At 37.1% G+C, this 20398-nt stretch overlaps 1 protein-coding gene across 6 annotated transcripts in view; it reads right to left on the bottom strand.

Moving 5' to 3' along the window:
• Window positions 1-20398, bottom strand: part of PPP1R13B (protein phosphatase 1 regulatory subunit 13B) — a 70705-nt gene that overhangs the window by 33041 nt on the left and 17266 nt on the right. For 5 of the 6 annotated variants that reach the window (XM_068160223.1, XM_068160222.1, XM_068160225.1 and 2 more), the window contains exons 2-4: window positions 11907-12054; window positions 4336-4455; window positions 3207-3274 (exon numbers count right to left, since the gene is read on the bottom strand). In XM_068160223.1, coding sequence (XP_068016324.1) covers window positions 3207-3274; window positions 4336-4455; window positions 11907-12054 — 336 coding nt within the window. Of the gene's footprint in view, window positions 1-684; window positions 787-3206; window positions 3275-4335; window positions 4456-11906; window positions 12055-20398 lie in introns of those variants that run through there. The other variant, XM_068160226.1, reaches the window with a different exon arrangement.

A 20398-nucleotide genomic window follows, 5' to 3' on the forward strand; every position in this document is an offset into this window, starting at 1 on the left:
GAGGCAGCTATTCTCAGAGAAGAGAATCCCTCTTGAGATACGGTCCAATCACCCTGGCAAACGGAAATGTTTCATTATGTAAGTCTCATCTCCATATATCTCCACTCCTTTGGGTAGTGGCAGAAAGAGATTACAACATTATTTCACTTCTATGAATGAAAGTTGTTAAAAAAACAAAACCCCACAAAGCCACCTTAGGAATAAGCGAATTTGTCAACTTACAAAATCTCGCACTACTTTTCCTTTAGACTTTGTTATGCAGAAGGTAAAGCTCTCAGATGAGCACTTACAGACAAGTATTCTTTATACAATAATGTATGCTTCACTCGTTGTGAAGACCTAGTCTATTCTATTTTTAACATTAAATCTTTATTTGGAAGATAATCTAATGAAATGTAAACACTTCTATAATGTGATTTCAAGCTAATAATTGTTTAAATAATTGCTGATCAAGCACGTATGTTTCAAAGAACAAAAAAGTCTTACTGCATATAACAAAACAGCAATTAAAAAATTATCCAAATTGAATTCCAGATTAGCCAACTTTTCCAAGACTACTGATGCAAACATTAAAGCAAACATTCATCTTAAAGTTTTCTATGCCTGCCACTTTCAGCTCTATCCAGATATTAATTAAAAATCAATTATTTAATAATTAAAGAAGTACAAATAATAAAAATATACCTGAATGCAGAATATTTGGTAAGCTTTGAGCTGTCTTCAATGTTCCATTGGTTTGCATTATTTTAGGGCTAGTCTAACATTCAGCACGCCAGTAACAATGAATAAGCCTAATGCATTACGTAAGTGTAAGCTGATTAAATCCTTGATCCTGAAGCCACCTCTTTTTACCCCTCCCCCTCTGATTTAAAACTTGGCACAACTAAAAAAAATATATAAATAAAAAAAATTCTTATTTTTACATCCTTTCAAAACCTAATTTGCATCACTTTTGTAATGAAACCCACCACAGTTTACACTACTGTAAACCTACTGGGTTTTAGTCTTTCTTGTGTTTTAATAATTTCCTAAACCTGATAAAAATCCATTTAAAAGTTATCAGTCCCCTAATAAATTTATTTTTGTGACCAAATATTTGATGCTTTAAAAAAATTATATTGACTGTCACAAAGTTATCAAGTTTCCATGTCTGAGCTTTACTTATAAAAACTGACAGCAAATTGAGCTAAATAGGAAGCCATGCTATCATAAACTTTAGTGCTGCCAAGAAGTGAGGTTGTAAAGCCATAGTGCATACGCCAGTCCTAATTTCCAAAGATAGTATCTCACATGAAGCGTATGCGCCATGACTTACACGGAGGAATAGATCAGTGGAGGTCATGAAAGAGTTATGTTCCCTTAGCACATTATAGCACTATGATCTCACTACATTGTCAATATGACAATAGAAGCAGGATAAACGGATCCATGCAGCAGAGGATATCAGCTAGTGCTCTCTACAGAAAAGGAACGTAGAAAGCAATACATGATTAACTGTTTTGAATAGTGAAAAAAATTCCCTCCACTAGGCCCACATGCCATACTCAAAACAAGCTGCCAAGAGCTGAAAACTGACTGAACAACTTCATTGCTACCTATTTTTTTGGGCCTGCATGTGAATTTTAGATGTCAATTATCGAACAATAGATATCTGGAAACTGTCAGTGCTTCACAGAGACAATACAACTATGAACTGGTGAGCCCAAATCTTTTGACATTTAAAAATATTTTAAAATAGTCATAGCTGTAGTGTCTCAGTAAAGGCAGCACAACAGCTCAGAGCAAAAGCAACAATAAAATGCTCTGTAGAGTCTCTCATTAGCACTGAGGATAGGAAAATAAAGAAGAAAGTAACTTTCAGCTCAGGAGTAGATTTTTAATCCATTGTGGTTTTGAAAGAGAAATACCATATTTTCTTGTAAAAAAGAATCACAGAATCACCAAGGTTTGAAGAGACCTCAAAGATCATCAAGTCCAAGCCGTCACCACAGACCCCATGACTAAACCATGGCACCAAGTGCCACGTCCAATCCCCTCTTGAACACCTCCAGGGATGGTGACTCTACCACCTCCCTGGGCAGCCCATTCCAAAGGCGGATGACTCTCTCAGTGAAGAACTTTCTTGTCACCTCGAGCCTAACTTCCCTTGGTGCAGCTTGAGACTGTGTCCTCTTGTTCTGGTGCTGGTTGCTTGAGAGAAGAGACCAACTCCCTCCTCCTGGCTGCAACCACCCTTCAGGTAGTTGTAGAGAGCAACAAGGTCTCCCCTGAGCCTCCTCTTCTCCAGGCTAAACAACCCCAGCTCCCGCAGCCTCTTGTCATAGGGCTTGTGCTCGAGGCCTCTCACCAGCCTTGTTGCCCTTCTCTAGACATGTTCAAGTGTCTCAATGTCCTTCTTAAACTGAGAGGCCCAGAACTGGACACAGTACTTAAGGTGTGGCCTAACCAGCGCTGAGTATAGGGGCACAATGACTTCCCTGCTCCTGCTGGCCACACTATTCTTGATGCAGGCCAGGATGCCACTGGCCTTCTTGGCCACCTGGGCACACTGCTGGCTCATGTTTAGGCGGCTGTCAATCAGCACCCCCAGGTTCCTTTCTGTTTGGAATGTTCAAGCCGGGATTCACTGAAAGCCACCAAACAAGTTGGCTATGTAATGCAGTATGTATTTTAGATTAGAAAGCTACTAATATTTTAATTAAAAAAAAATGTAGAAATTAACTAGGTACATAAAAATAGTATAAAGAGGTAGCTCTGGGTATAGAACTTTTTGTGCCCACATCTGAAGACATCCTAATCTATAGATACATTCTCATGTTTTAACACATGAGATTATGTCATGAATCAATACCAGTGAGAGAAATCAATCAAGAAATACATCTGGACAGCTAATACCAGAATGAAAAAGTAATGGTTTTTTTTTCTTCACAAATGGTGAATAATACAGAGTTAGGTTAGAAAACACAGACTTTAGTAACACTCTTGGGGATTCTCCTATCACATAAGTGAATTTCTAGACAGAAAACTTAGAGTGGTTAATGAAAACCCCATATTCTCCTTATAACAAAACCAAACTGTCAATCAAAATAGATCAAGATCTATGCATTTTCCACCAGTTCCCACCATAGTAGGTCTTGAGAAACAAGAATTTCAAAATACTTGAGTGCAATTGATCCAAAATCTTTAGGTAATAAATTATTACATACCCCATTCTCTGTACGTTTCTCCACAGGTATATTTATGCCGTTTCTTTGATTTGGGGCTTGACGTCCACCTAAAAGTATAGTATCACTCTTAGTGAAAAGTTCAGTTGTCAACAAAATTTCACTCTTCAATCTCTTGTTTTCAAGAATTTTTATATAAATCTTTTAGCTGTGAATTTTTATTCTTCTGCTTCCAACTTTTTCTTACTAGGTTATTCTTTACAAACAATGTAGTCAGCAGAAATAAAGCCTTTATTTCATAAACTTTCTTTTTAAAAAGTACAGACTTGCAGCTCTAGTTTTCTGAATTGTGTTTAGGCAACAATGGCATTAAAGGTAATGTACTGAGCGTAATGACTTAAGTTCCCTATTTCTGTGTCCACAAGAAGCAGTAGCTTCAGTTGAATACATTATAAATGAATGTAGTAGAGAGCTCTTTTCTAATGCCTTATAAAGAACTTTAATCTACAAATTGATCCATAGGTCAATGATTCATTCAAAATCCTTGAATAAATGGTTAGAAGCAACATTTTCCTTGAACATGAAACTCTGTAGCTTCAGGTGTATCTTAAATTTCTCAACGTTCATTAGATTTGTATTGCCCAAAGGAGAGGACTGAGTCTCGAGTCTTTTCACAAATAAGCACAGTCTATACTAGTTAGATCAGAGAATTGAAATCTTTCTTTTTTTCTTATTCTAGTCTTTTAAGAAAGCCCCACTTAATATGGCACTGTTTTATATAAACACTTTTCCTGTAGAACCAAGCAGACCAACAACTTTTTAAGGTGCAAATTATCACCATCATTAAATACATCTGTATGAAAATAATGCAGTAAGCCTCTAATACCCACTAACTTTTCTGGATTAGTATCATGGAAATAGAAACTAACTACAAAAATATTACTCAGACTAGTAGAAATTATTTTAGAGAACGGAATTTGAGAACTTGAATAAATGTGCCAATGAAGAAGGTTTGAAAAGGTTTTGGTGTAAGGAAGTTGTATTACATCAATCTACTGAAGTTCACTGAAAACTGATAATCAAGCTCACTTCAGAAACCTTTTAAATATACTTAGGTAACAATACTACAGGATAAGTTTAGGTAACAATACTACAGGATAAGTGCACTTACTCTGTTCATTGCTTTCAGCTGGTGATTCCTCATGACGAAGAAAAAATTTCACCTCTTCCCTGCGTGGTCCCCATTTCTGTAGGTGGTCATACATCATGTGATCAAAGGGTATGGGACGCTCTAAAAGAACAGTAACAAAAAAATCACAACTATTTTAAGTGAAGTTTTATAGAACTTTAACAATCATAATCCTTTCTAGTACCAATTAAATAAATCCAATGCATTTTATCTTATGCAAAGTCAAAGAAACAGGCACCAAGAGACAACAGTTGCACTGTATTAAAAGCTAGCCCATTACAGTAACATAGCTCACTACCTAACAGCAGTACATAGCCAGTGTGCAAAACTATTCAAAAAATACCAGTGTTTACAAACCCTAATTTAGGAATTCTTCATCCTAACACTTGTTTTTGCACCCTTGCTCCCCATCACCACCAAGATGGACAGTTTGTTCTATTGTTCAAATAATTAATTCAATTTAAACCTCTAGTTTTCCACTCACAATAAAAGCCTTATAATTATATTGACATTTCATCTCCTAAGAATGTGAGCAGGTGTTCTCACTCCAACACACCGTGCCAGACATTAACTTCTAGTATGTGTGGAATTACTGTCAAATCTTTCAACAAATAAAGGGTAAGTTCTATACCCTAGTACGTCATCTTTTTTCCCCACCCAAAGAAATGTAAAACATTTTCATAGTGTAGTTATTTCTTCCAAATTGGTCAAATATATTATTACTAAGAGGATGCATCCTATACATTATTTAAAAATTAAAATACATTTCAGAAGCAAAGTTTTCACTGTTTCCATTATTATACTTGCATTTATTTTTAAGTGTTTTCTTTAATGAAAATCTTCCTAAGCATGGCATTAGAAGATAATCTCCTAATCAGAATAAAGTTATACTAGAAGATATTTAATTAGCTTTCCTATGTGCAACACCATGTCACACCACTATTACTACAAAATGGATGGAAACCCAAAAAGAGTTTGTCATCTTCGCTTTTAAAAGCAAAATGCATTCTGCCCTCAAAACCCAAACCACAGTATCTCCTAGCAGGCAAAGCACCACTAACAATTTGTTATCCATTTTATAATTAACCTATTTGACATGAGAAAACAGAATGATCCCAAGATATAACAAGTACCTTGAGGAAAGCATGGGAAACCCACATCACAAATACAGGTTTTATAAAGAATTTAATCTAAATTTATATGCATTACGAACTATATAGATGTATACATATCTTGATACTCTTGGGATACTTAATTATAGTACTTAAAGAAAAACACATTTGTCATTACTGGATTCACAATGCATTGAACACAATAAAGCATCTTGTCAAAATCTGTCACATCAAATAGGTACAGAGATTAACTCAGTTCAGCCAGAGTTATATCTACATGCTTTCAATGGAGAAGGGTCATTTAAGCCATAAGATATTAATCAGCTAACTGGCTACCTGTCTTCCTTAAAAACAAAACAAAACAAAACAAAAAGAAAAAACCAAACCACAAAACCAAACCAAAAAAATAATATATTTTTCCTATTTGTCACTCAAGTGGACCCTGAGCAAAACTGTCAATAGTTTTTATGCACACAAGAGTAAGGTCAGTGGCTTATTACCACTCAGTTCTTGAAAAGGCATTTTAAAAACATGATTTTCAGGTTTTTCAGCTCCTAAAGTTTCAAGTGCTTTGAAGCATATCCACTAAAATTGCAGCATGAGTCTTCTGAAGATCACAGAGTGTAAAAATATTTAAATGTTTTCATTCAGAGACTTTAGGACACAGAAGATAAGAATCTTTAGGGATTTTTCCCAAATAAAAAAAAATTGCTAGGTAAGCCCAGCAAGAACTGAAGCTTCATAACAAAGTACCAAGAAACTGGATGTCTGAACAGGATTGGGCTAAACCTGGAATGGTGAGGAGTGGCTACAGCATTGCTCCTGGTTAGGCTGGTCTCCCATTAAAAGGAAGGCCCTGATCTTAGGAGTCAGAAAAAAAAAAAAATGAAAAAAATCAAAGATTTCATTTACATAATGTACCTTGAAGAACCAAGGCTAATATTTTTCAGACATGATCATGGAGAGAAACAGGAAATATTTCCTACTGCTTTAGCAAGTCTTCCACAAAAAACAGTTTGGGATACGCTGCCCTAAATTAGACAGAAAACAGGTTAAAATAGTAACAGCAACATCATCACCAAAACTGAGAACAGAAGAATGACAATTCACTGCATGAACCACATGAACCAAATTCAGAAAAGAGCAAGACAAAATGGAAATTAATACTTGACACAATTCATTATGAGAATAGAAGTCCCCACTCCTTCCTTCAGTTTATATCCTTCAAATCCAGAAAAACTGCAGGAAGAAAACAGAATCTCACGTTTGCTGTAAGTTAAGATAGCACAATGGGATATTTTCTGGAAATACTAACTCTTTAAGAATCAAACCCAAAGCAAACACAACCTGCAGTTAAACTTTTCCCAGTAGTCATAACTTCAGGCCTATTTGTCAATGATTGTTTTGACAACAGTATTCCAAACACTAATTTTAAAGTTTCAATAGAAGAGAATGAAGAGAAGATGAAATAGGAGAATGGGAGCAGAGTAACAGCCAACAGACTAGATCCCTATACCTTGACAACACATTCAAAATTATCTAGAGTTCTTATTTTTCATTCATAACTAAGTGTAAAACCATGATATATGCATATATCCATCATTAATTGCAAGAACTGCCTTAGATTTTAAATTGGATGAAAATTCTGAAAGACTTTTGAGAATTAAGCTTGACACCTTTACTTTTAAGGAAAAGTTTTGAGGATGAGCTAGTTTTAAAGTATTCTGAAATGACTGAAAGTCCCTGAAAGACTAAACCACAGATACCGTATCAATGTTTTAGAAGAGAATTGCAAAAACCTCTCTGTTGGAACTGTGGATCCACTATTTAAAGCAATGTAAACTTCAGACTTTATAATCCGCTTTTATCCTGATTACAACTATCCTGCTGTTTGTAATAAACACATTTGTGTCTGCTATACATGAAACCAGAACACAAAGTAATGGATTATCTCCATAATGAGGGAGTTCCCTTCAAGATCAGAAATGAGTCTTACCCCCTCAGGTTTGCAATAGTTCACTTGTAGTAAACAATTATTTCTTTCACAGTCACTCGCCTCTATGTTAAGACTAAATTCAGGAACACCAATACCAACTGCTGAAGGGCATTCCAGATGTAAATGAAGTTAATTGAATACTGGGTGGATTTAAAGATTGAAATCCATTCTCTTTTGGAGTTTCTGGCATCACACCTGTCTTTTGACCTCCTTAAGAACTGCTTTTGCAATAGCTGGGGAATGAAAGACTATTTTGTGTAGTCTTTGGTTTAGTTTTTTTTTTTCCTTTTCTTTTTTCTCCCTCTTGTAGCATGAAAAAATCTGTGCAAAAAGAGGAAGCTTCAACTTGACAAAGTACAAGGTGCTGCAAAATGTACTCACATACCAGGCGTAAACACTATTGACTTTTTCAACTATTGCACATCTCAAGAAACAGAAAAGAAGCAGGAACAGAGAATGGAATATAAAAATCAAATGCAAATAAACCAAATGCTTATGCCACGCAGCTCCGAGAAGAATGAGCTTCTTAATTCTAATACAAACAACACCAAAAAGTATTTTACAACTCTTGGGAAGCTTCTCAACCCTTTCTTTGCCACACAAAAGCAAAGAAAAGCTAACATAAAAACCAAACACACACATTTCCCCAATTGCTAAGATGTTATAACCCTCCTCTGAACTCTAGAAAGCCTATATAATTTTTTGAGTCAAATTTCCATGGATTTTAGTAACATTTTTCTGGAAGACAAATGCCCTCTGTCACCTTCTAAAAATAAAATTGCGTATTTCTCATTTATTTATACATACATGATCAGAAGAGGAAGACTATTAGAAGAGGCAGTATTTTGTTAGATTGATATAGTCCAGAAAATGGGGAAGATTTTGGGTACAGGAACTTTCAGGGGTTTTGTCCCTGATCATAAAACTACAATTTACAAGCCTCATTGCTCAGAATTTGAGTAAAACTATTATTCATTTGGGCTACCTAAGAGGCTGTGGCTACCTGTAGAATAGAGGAGTCGGCACCTTCACAAGAGGACAGAGATCTCTGATTTGTCATTTGTGCAACATGGCTAGACTACAAAGAAAACAGACCACTTATGGTCTGTGACAAAACCTGGGGTGTTTGTTCAACCCATGATATTCTGTGTCAGTTTTGAACTTTACTTTCCTAAATGTCCTCTGAAAGAACATTTGTAGACATCTCGTAAGGATAAGGGTCTACGGGTCAGAGACAGTGCAATAGAAGAGAAAAAAACAAAACACAGAACTTTTCCACTGGCACAACATGTCACAGTTTCACTGCGAATGCTTCACACTTCCCACTCAATCATAATTTAAGTTGGCTATTGTTGTAACTGTTGCATTTAACCGTTTGGACTCTTCCTTACTACACTGGATCTCTGTGGCCAGCAGGAGTAAAGGGAGGTCATTCTGCCCCTGTACTCAGCACTGGTTAGGCCACACCTTGAGTCCTGTGTCCAGTTATGGGCCCCTCAGTTTAGGAAAGATGTTGACTTGCTGGAACGAGTCCAGAGAAGGGCAACAAAGCTGGGGAGGGGTTTGGAGCACAAGCCCTATGAGGAGAGGCTGCAGGAGCTGGGGTTGCTTAGCCTGGAGAAGAGGAGGCTCAGGTGAGACCTTCTTGCTGCCTACAACTCCCTGAAGGGAGGTTGTAGCCAGGTGGGGGTTGGTCTCTTCTCCCAAGCAACCAGCACAGGAACAAGAGGACAAAGTCTCAAGCTGTGCCAGGGGCGGTTTAGGCTGGATGTTAGGAATTTCTTCACAGAAAGAGTGATTTGCCATCGGAATGGGCTGCCCAGGGAGGTGGTAGAGTCACCATCACTGGAGGTGTTTAGGAAGAGACTGCATGGGGTGCTTGGTGCCATGGTTTAGTTGATTAGATGGTGTTGGATGATAGGTTGGACTCGATCTCAAAGGTCTCTTCCAACCTGGTTAATTCTATTCTATTCTGCTCCAGGCAAAACTATTTTTGAGAACTTCAGGGGAAGAGTTCAGTGTAGCTGTTGAGAGTAGCTGACAGAAAAAATGTCATATTTATTCCTGTTAAAAAGTAAAAAAGTCAGGTTGTTTCACTGAGAAATTCATGTACAACAGACTTTAGGGAAAGCAGTTGAGGCCAGCACCATACAGATCTTGCATTTAACAGTATCTTACATTTAAGGATAACAAACAAAATGCTTGTGCTGAAATTCCAGCCAGAGACACTTTAAAACCAGTATGTAGAAGATCCTGAAAAATCCAGAAACATGCACAAGTGTGTAATTTTTGCTTTTCATTTTCTGTGGTTCCACACTTTGAATGGAAGAGGTCTATGTGGTTATCACCTTGAGTATTTAGCAGGGAAGCTAGATATGTGAAAGTTGCTTCATTCAAGTTTAAAAAAAAACCCAAACAACAAAACAAACTTGGGAGCCACAAGCACATTTTTTGAAGTTTGACAAGTCCATTCAACAGGCAGAAGCTCTGGGTAGAGTTCTGCGACTAAACTTAGCTATCTGCACATAGATGTCTATTTCAGAAAACTGAGTGAGCGCCAATGCTCAAAATCAAATAGATAACTACCTGAAATCAGTGTTCTCTGTGCTTTACTCATGTTACTATCCAGATCTCCATTGACAATAATGGGATTAAAGACACATGGTTCACAGGGTAGATACCCAAAATTTACCCTTAGTCTCTCCATCCCTGCTTTCTGGGTAAGTTTTATTTCCCACTTTATAGAAACTTTAAGCTTTAGATAAAATACTTCCTCGATCTTGTAAGTTATTACAGAAAACATGTGCTTGCACTTGCCAGGGTTGCAAGGTCTAAGTGTCCCAGAAAGATGCTGTGGATCACTGTCCCAGTTTCCAGTCACTCTTTGAAGTTAATTGACAACATTCTCTGCATTTTTTAAGAGGTTCACCCTCACAGTATCATGAAAGCAGAATAACAAGTAACGCCATCTATGTTACACCTTCCCAAACAAGACATTAAGGATATTTGAATGCTGTTAAATGCAAGCTGCAGACCCATTTTAGAAATTTCTGTGATGCACTTGGCATCACACACTCTCTGTAATATAACTTCCAATTTAATAAAGTTTTAACCCTCCAAGTTTTATTCTGAAAGACAGCTTCTAACTAAGCATGAACTGATCTTGTGTTCCTAGAACTGCAGACATGCTTAACATCTCCCCCTCTCACTACTGCCTGAACTCTGAGCTCCCACCCAATTAGGGAATTACCTCGAGGCACATTTTCCCCTTACAGTCTTAGAAAAGTTTAGAAAAGAGAATGAGTAGTTCCCGCAGGAGGAAAACAGTCTAAATTGCTAACACTCAAAAGCTGCAAAGCATCTGGACAAATTTGTCTGACCAAAAGCAGGGGGAGCAAGCAGCTGTGTGGTGCTTAGCTGCCAGCTGGGGCCAAACCATGACACCCCTCTATGAAAAATGTAAGAATCCAACATCAAGTTATGACCTTATCAGTCACTAAACAAAACAGGTTACACAAGCAGCTTAAACAGGGGTGATTTTAGTGACTGAGGGATAAGAACTTGCCTGTTATTCTCACCTGTCTACCAATTCTACTCGCATCTATACATTGATGCATTATAACTCTTCCAACCTTAATGATACTGTGATAACCGGGGGGCTTGTATTACATGCAAACTCAAGAATCCATCTAAAACCAGAATTTGTAATAGGGCTGTTTTGTCATTTCCTGAATGAACTGCCCACTCCATTATTGTGTGAAATTGCAACACAAATAGGATATGGGCACTACCACTTGCCCCAAGGGAGCTTGACGTATCTTTGAAAGGAAATGTTCATGAAGAAGCTGGAGATACTGTGTCCAATTCCGGCACAATTCTGTCTGCAGAACATCTGCTATTCATGATATGGAAAGAAAAAATGTGTATTCTCATTCTTAAATTCCAGGTTGTATTCACATGCCCAAGAGTGATGAAATAGGATTGGAAAGAATGAAGGTTGTGGTTTGTACTCACTGACTGTAAGAGAAAAATCACCAAGATTCCATACTTTAATTTAAATATGCTGCTTCTAGAAGTGAAAATACCCTCTTCTCACCCCCCACTTTTCTTCCCCCCATTTTTTCCTTTCCTTTAAAATGAGGATACTGAATATGTGGTTTATGTAGTTTGAAAAAGTGAACTAGAAGCTAGTAACATATATTAAAGGAGCATTTTACCAAAAACTCCAGGATGAGGAAGAAAACAGAGAAGGAAAAAAAAAAAAAAAAAAAGAGTCAAGAATTGCATTCATCTCTACAGATATTGAATTGCCATGCTTTGCATAAGAGTTTGCTAGGAAAAAAAACAAAGTACAATTTGAAATCATTAATATTGAAAAGTCAGTCTTACCATTTCTATCATTTGTACATATATTTAAATCAATTTCTACTGAAGATTTTACTTACCATTTCCACGCCATACTTCAGCCAGATGGCAGCTTCCTTCTCCAGGCTCTTTGCAGAACTCTACTACATCACGACAGGTCGTTTCTGGTGTAATTGGAACTTCTGTCAGAATCTGTTCATTGTTGCTCAGAAACACAGTTAATATCATCTAAAAGAAAAAAAGCAGAATATTTTTTTAAATGGCAAGAATAAAATTATGGGTAAAATTCATAATCCCCCTGAAAATGGAAACATATGTTTATGGTTTGTTACCACAATCCATCAAAGTAGTTCTCAGTTCCTTGTAACTTCGCCAAAGCTTTAGTCTTTTGTGTTGAATTTTCTTGACAGTGCATTGAATTGACTTTAAAAAAACAACACTTGAAGTGGTTTAGTTCTGTCTGAAAATAATACTAGGATGGAAGGAACAAATGTTATGTTTAATGCCTGAAATTATAGCATTTAAATGTTACAGAAAAATACTTTGGCAAAGTAACCTGAAGCTTTACAGGTAGGCAACCCTTTGCAGGATGACTGTCATTTTGGCAAATAGCCTGAAGATACAGTTAGTTATATTTGGTTGAATTGTAAGCCTTTGGTTAACTGGTAAATCTCAGATTTAAAAAAAAAAAAAAAAAAGGAAAGAGAGAAGCAAAAAAATAGTATTTTTCAAGGGACTGCATTTGCTTAGTATACTTGCTACAACTAAAACCCTCTGAAAAGTCGTTTCTATCTGTACTACCCCCACCAAAATCACACTGTACATGCAGCCTTCCCACAGCAGTACTAAGCGTGCTCTCTTCACTCAGAATTATAACATCAAAAGATTACTTTTTCTCTAGTAACTGCTCTCAGCTATTCCAGTTGGAAAGCAGCCACAAAACTGAACATAACTTTCCTTCCCCTCCTCCCCCCTTAACAACATTCAAGATTACTTGACATTAAGGGAAATACAAAGATGAAAAAGTGGGATGAAATCTGTAAAGGAAAAAGCCTAGCACTAAGAGCTACTGCTAATCTGGGTCAATGTAAACTTCTGTTCAAATTCCTTTCTCCACCCTAAATAAATGTGTGCACAAATATAGATACCCAGAGACATTCCCATCCCTCTTCATACTAGCAGGTGTAACTTGCTGCAAAGTTAAACACTCAAAAAACTGTGCATATTAGCTTAACCCAGCCTAACACCCTTGGTGCATACATACTATGTGATCATTAATAACATGTTCATTTGCTACATTCTCCCTATCACGGGCCTCTACTTTACACAGTATCCTCAATGACTTTGTTCTGTAGGTCCTCATGCAAATTACTGCAAAAGCTGTAAGCACACAGCAGCTGAGGGGCTTTTAAGAAGGAAAGTCAATAAAACATTCTACCAAGGAACAAACTCCTAATATGATGATGTTGAAATAATTATTTTTTTTTCCATGAGTGACTCTGGTGGTGAAACAATAAAGGTTGCATTCAAACACACGTATCCCTATGTTACACAAAATCCTCTGAAAGATACTTGACCTTAAGATCCTGCTTAAAATTAAACATACTTTTAACAACTCTCTCTGCATTCTGATTTCCCATCTGTAGCCACAATAGTGTTCTGTACACTCATGGGGACCGAACAGAGAGAATGTGATCTTTAAAGGACAAAGATACCACAATAATAGATGTCCCTAAAGAATAGGACAAAATTAGTCATTTTGTCTGCAAAGTTCTTTCAGATCTTTGCAGTAAATAAAATGTGTCATCACATACTTAACCATAAAGATTCAAGCTAATTATTTAAAAGCTCTTCATTAAATGAGCACTCTCCTCTTTAACAAGGTTGTACTTCAATTACATAAGCAATTCTTGCAACCATTCATCATACTTTTATATATGGGACATGCAGGTGTGCCAAGCTGGAGATGTGCATTACTAACAGCTAGACACTGAGCAAGTGCAGCCTATCTCCTTTAGAAGCAGGCACATGACAAATTCCAAGAAAGCAAAGGGTTCAGGTGCTGGGTCTCCTCATCAGTCCTCCAGACTTCTTTTAGTCAATGTTTCTACTCTCTCTCAGTCTGCCAAGTTAGTACACTGTGTCCTTCAGTTTTCAAATACCTACACTTCAACACAACAGGCAGTCATCCAGGGCTGTAAATACACTAGAATTCACTACATTTCTCCAACAGCAGCATTAAAAGGAGCTGTAGTAAAAGCTACAGTAGAAGCTAGGAGGAAACCACAGAATGCAGCCACAGATAATACTGAAAGTGCCTGTAACCACCTGCTGTAAACAGCTCACAATGTCATTATTCCCTTGTAGATGATTCAGTCTTAATATGCAGTGGCTGTGGAATCCTTTACAGAATAAATACCCAATGTGGAATCTAGTAGTGGAATTTGACCTTAAACTTAAGAAAGAAGAGTCATATATGAACATAAAACAACAGAAACCTTAAGAGGTCATCTAATGAAGTCTCTTGGCCTAAGGCAGGATCAACTACTCTGCAGAGATGCTTGTTTAACCTGTTATGAAAAGTCTTTCATGATGGAAATTCCACCGCTTCCTTGAACCATCCAACTCAGAAATCCAGGATTCCTTTTGCAAGAATTTTCTTAGTCTAGACAAAGCTTTCTTTGACAGTATTTAAATCTACTAGTTCTAGCCACAATGATGTTAGAAAATATTTTTTTTTCTTCCTTCCTTTTGTTCTCCCCTCTGCAGTTAAATTTAAGGAATACAGAATAAACAGAATAGAATAGACCTTTGAGATAATCAAGTCCAACCTATCACCCAACACCATCTAATCAACTAAATCATGGAACCAAGTGCCTCATCCAGTCTCCTTCTAAACACCGCCAGTGATGGTGACTCCACCACCTCCCCGGGCAGCCCATTCCAATGGCCAATCATTCTTTCTATGAAGAACTTCTTCCTAACATCCAGCCTAAACCTCCCCTGGTGCAGCTTGAGACTGTGACCTCTTGTTCTGTCACAGATTGTGTGGGAGAAGAGACCAACCCCCACCTGGCTACAACCTCTCTTCAGGGAGTTGTAGACAGCAAGAAGGTCTCCCCTGAGCCTCTTCCACTCCAGGCTAAGCAACCCCAGCTCCTGCAGCCTCTCCTCATAGGGCTTGTGCTCCAAACCCCTCCCCAGCTTTGTTGCCCTTCTCTGGACTCGTTCCAGCAAGTCAACATCTTTCCTAAACTGAGGGGCCCATAACTGGACACAGGACTCAAGGTGTGGCCTAACCAATGCTGAGTACAGGGGCAGAATGACTTCCCTGCTCCTGCCACACTATTCCTGATACAGGCCAGGATGCCATTGGCCTTCTTGGCCACCTGGGCACACTCCTGGCTCATTTTCAGCCTACTATCAAATGGTACCCCCAGGTCCTTTTCTGCCAGGCCACTCTCCAGTCACCCTGTCCCCAGCCTGTAGCACTGCATGGGGTTGTTGTGGCCAATGTGTAGAACCCAGCACTTAGATGTGTTAAATCTCATGCCATTAGATTCTGCCCATCAAGTAAACTGAGTAAGTTAAACACCATCAGTCCAACAGAGTTATTCATGTCAGTATTCTGAATAGTTTCCCCATAACAACTGATAGCAATTTGGAAATAAAACTCAAGTTTGTAAGAATATCAAGAGACCCTGGCTTTACTGAGGTCATAAATGGATATATACCAACTCTATCATTTGTCTGAAAGACCTGTTATCTTGTTATGAAAGGATAAATGGAGAGGCTTAACACCATGCAGTTAGTTCTACGAGGTTCCCAAGTTTCTATTTTTTTATTGCTGTTAAGACAACACTGGCCTAGGAAACTTGTTTCTTGTATTCAAGATTATCTGTTCACATCTGCAAACAGGCTGAAAAGGAAAGAAAAGCTTTGGAAGTGTGAGTTATCCCATATATAGCAGTCAAATCTCCATAAATTCAGACTTCAACCACTATATAAACTCAGCCCCCTTTGCAAGACCCAGTCAAATCCTGAGGTAACTCAACTATATCACTTTCTTCTCTCAACTGAGAGTGTACCAGTATTGTCTCCTCCAAAGCTGGGTGTCACTCTCAACATCACCTGCAAAACAGCCCAAAGAAATGTATCTCACTAATAAGGAGGGCAAGGTGCTGTAGCCAATTATTGTCATACTACTCATCATGCAAACTAGGTTAAATAAGGATTTATTTTTAACAGATTGCCTGAGTAATACCAGAGGAGCTGAAATAATGTGCTGTGAAATGGTCTGAAACATACAGAAGAAGATTCACAATACTGAGCATTATTAATATATTGTAATATAAATTCACTTTTCCAAGTCAGTGTCATAGCTGTCCCTATTTGTGGTAGGGAAATAAAAGGTGTTTCATAGTGATAAAATAGAAAAAAGCATTCATAAAGCCTGGAAATCTGCTCCTGAAGAATACAAGTGAAAGATGTACATTAAATATATAGTACACCCACTAAGTAAATTTGCTTTATGAAAAACATTCTTAGCAAACATTAGGACACAGAAGAACTGATAAACCCTTTGGTTTCTCTTTTAAATTGGATTCCTAAATAGGAACAGTTTTATAAAACCGATCTTGCAAAGTAAGATCACAACCACTGTAGCATTTCTTTTGATAAACTCTCAGTTCGATCATTCCAAACTTTTAATACTTGGACACAATGTCATACAACAAGTTCAACCTAACATTCATGAGTAAGTCACCTCAGGGCTTCTAAATCATGTAATTTTCCCACAATGAGTACGAAGCTCCAAATCTTACATTTCCCTCATTCTTCTCAACCCACACATGGATGTTACCTGTCTGTTCCTCTTTACTGCTTCTGCTACCAAACCTTCATGAAATCTTATTTCTTCTTACTCTTCTTTTTAACCTCCTCACAAGCTGTAGCTAAGCTATATCAAACATCACAATCTGCCTTCAAAACTACTCTTGTCATCTCACTTATTTCTCAGCTTTCAGATGACCTTCTTCTAGGACAATCTCAGAATGAGTACTCCATGCAAATCTTCTCTGCCTAACTAGACCGCCACCACAAAACCAGAAGATGACAGTACGCTTGTTGTTTCTTATAAAATAGCCTAGAATGCTAAAACTCCAACTGCTGAGGTCTTTCTCTTAATGTTTTTTCCAATAAGATTGTAGAAAAATTAACACATACACACACCAAAAAAACCCACCAACCAATAAATCCCCCCTGCCCCCACCACCACTTTTTGATCTTCAGCCAGCATCCCAAATTAAAAAGAACAAGTATGCAATTACTTAAGTCCTCGTTAACAATATACATGGGAGACAAAAAATGCATCTTACCAAACTATTATCTTATGCTTCCAAGACCAGAAACACTGATGCTTGAGAATAAATTATACACCCACACCTCCATTGCCTTATGCTCAAATTAATTTAATAACTCCGACAGCTGACACAATAAATGTTGTAAATACCATAACACAGTCCATGTACCCTGGACTCCCTACTCCCAGAACATTGAATTATTTAAGAAATCAGACAAGTACTGTATATCAAGACATGTTGGAACATTAGAGTTTAAAACAAGTTCCAGATTATTTTCTTACAGTAATAGTTACATATTCAATTAGAAAAAGAGAAACAGTCAGTCCTGAGGATGAAGATGGTAAATTATTCGGATAGCTTTTTGCCTTACATATAACCAATTTTTAACTAAACCCCACATTTCCAATGAAACCATGGTTCCTGGCAAAAATGGATGAGACATTCATTACTTTTCCTGCAAATAACCTACTCTATGTCCACAACAAAAAAGTAATTTAGAAAAATCACATCTGTGGAAGATTAGCTGTAAGATAATTCAAGCAGAGAAAAAAAAATTAAGAAAAAAAATCCAAGAAAATAAAACTAATTAATGTTTCCCTTTGTGCTATCCACTGCTCTCACTGCCCAAATCTAGATATAGTAATGCCTACCTGATATTGAAGGCAGAGCAGATAATAGATCTTTTAATGTTAATAACTTCTGCCAATTTGAGAATTATAAAGCATGTGATTAGGAGTTAAGAATTTACTGGATACTTAGTATGGCTGAATTCACATGCAGCTATTTAGTCTTAGTAGATTTTCCCTTTGCTTTTCTATAATCTAACCTATATTTCATTGTGTAAAAGTAAGAAAAAACAAAACCCCACAAAATGCCTCTTACAGAAAAAGGGTGATCAGACATTTCAAATGTATCAAATATTTATCATTAAAAGGCTTACACACAATGAACTTAAAGTACAAAACTTACTTCTGTTAGAAATGCCTACTTCATTCTTTCTGTTTCATGGAAACTGGAAGACATTATCTTCTCACCATGTGTTTTCCTCTACAAAAAAGTGTTCCAAAGTATCTATTCATGATCTTGAGCTTTCCTATTTCAGAGCACTTAGTGGTGCCTACAACTCCAAGAAGACAACAATCAGCAAAGTAAATCCCTATTACATAGCACAGACCTCAGCATCTCCCAGGAAGTTTTATTTATTTTCATCCTTAGTTTTGGCGACTGAATCGTCCCTGGGACTTGCTATACTTAAGATGCTATTACAAAAGAATTTAATCCAAAATGTCCAAACTCCTATCTTACTGAAATGTCAAAGCCCCATCATCAAATATGAACTTGGAGTAAAACTGAGGTTTTCAGTTACTACAAAAATTAAACAATGAGATGCAAGGAAAATGCGAAGAGGTGAAACATCATCCCTTTGGTCATGAAACAGACAAATATGCACAGCTCTGTGTGTAGAATGGTGAGAGAAAAGAGTCATCAATTATCTCATGCAAGTTTGCTTGCCTGGAATTCATGCCATTACATAAATCTTGCATCAGCTACAGCTGTAGAAATACTTGGTGCACATTTCAAACACTAAGGTAGAATTTTATTTGCAGTACGCACATTGTCCCTTTTCAACTTAATCAGGTGATGCTTTAAACAACTGTATTTTAAAAGAAACCCGACTATGAAATTATAATCACAAAGCTGCTTTAATTAAAGCCATCTAAAGATACATTCTTGATTCAAGTCATAAGTATTTCTTTCTAGTGTTGAGATTTCGGAACAAATCACAAATAAATCTCTGATTATTATGTATAAAGCCCAGAAAAAAAGTAACAGGATCAAATTATTTCACTTCCCTGTATTAAAAAGAAACATTTAAAGTCCACCTAATAAACAAGTTATTCACCAGCACACTTGTTCCAGTAATTATTTACCTTCAGAATAAAGCTATTATTTTGAAAAATTGATCTGTTGAAGAATTTCTTGCTATACATTTATAAATCTTATTTAAAATAACAGCATCACAACATACAGCAAATTTATTATGTGACTGTGGTTTTCATCAGGACACTTACTTCCCTTTACATCTTTTCCTCTTTCCCATATCCATAGATTATGTAGATTGGTTTGAGTTGTAAGGAACCTTAAAGATAATCTAATTGCAACCCCACCCCGCTCACCCCCCTGCCTACAGGCAGGAACACCTTCCACTAGTCCAGGTTACTTCAGGCCTCATGCAACCTAGCCTTGAACCACCTCCAGGGAGGGGGCATCCACGACCTCCTTAGGCAACCTGTTCCATTGTCACAGCACCATCACTGTAAAGAATTTCTTCCTAATATCTAGTCTAAACCTACCCTCCTCAAGCTTCTATTCATTCCCCATTGTCCCATCACTATATATGGGGTGAGAAATAACTGTACTCAGTTTCTGTATTTCTAAACGAGACTCCTCATTTCCAAGCTCTATGAACTTTGAGTTCAGGCCAAAGTTTAAAGCCTAGTGATGCCTTTTGACTATATTAGTAAAATTCACAAAGGCAGTGCAACCAACAGACTTCAATTTGCAAAGAATACAAAAATAAGTAAAGGTTTCTGCCAAAATGCAGACTTGTGAAACCAACAGCACATTTCCTACTACACTTTCAAATTTGAAGCCAACTTCCTCCATATGGCTTGCAAAAGAATTCACAAAATTGGGAGCAAGTCTCAGACGCTAAAAATGTATAGCAGTCAGCTATGGGCTACTAACAAACATTAGAACCATTAATTTCACTATTGATAAACTTAAATGGGTAAAAGGTTGCTTACAAATACAAACAAGCTAGTATTATTCTTGGGCAGCATTTGCAATTTTGATCAAACCTGAGAATAGATAATGTTGCTTAAATGTGTTTCAAGTATACTTATCTCACAAATGTATTTATTTTTTTTAATAATCTAGTGGTATTAACTTTCTATTTTGCAATCACAGAAAGAAAAAAATAATCCAACTTGATCCATCTTGAGACGCACCTTCATCAGGTTCTGCACAAGACAACTCGGCTATAGAAAACATAACTAGGAGACAATAGTTGTACCAACAGAATTAGTGATGGGATACGAAATTAATTCTCTTGCTTGAAATGTAGAAGCACAGCATTACAAGAAATCCTTGACCAAGATTTTCCTACATTTTTATATGGTCCACATGTATGCAATAGCTTTAAAATCTTA

This window comes from Melanerpes formicivorus, unplaced genomic scaffold (assembly GCF_026170545.1).
Source record: "Melanerpes formicivorus ecotype bairdi unplaced genomic scaffold, bMelFor1.0.p_v2 SCAF_48, whole genome shotgun sequence".
Taxonomy (NCBI): Eukaryota; Metazoa; Chordata; class Aves; order Piciformes; family Picidae; genus Melanerpes; species Melanerpes formicivorus.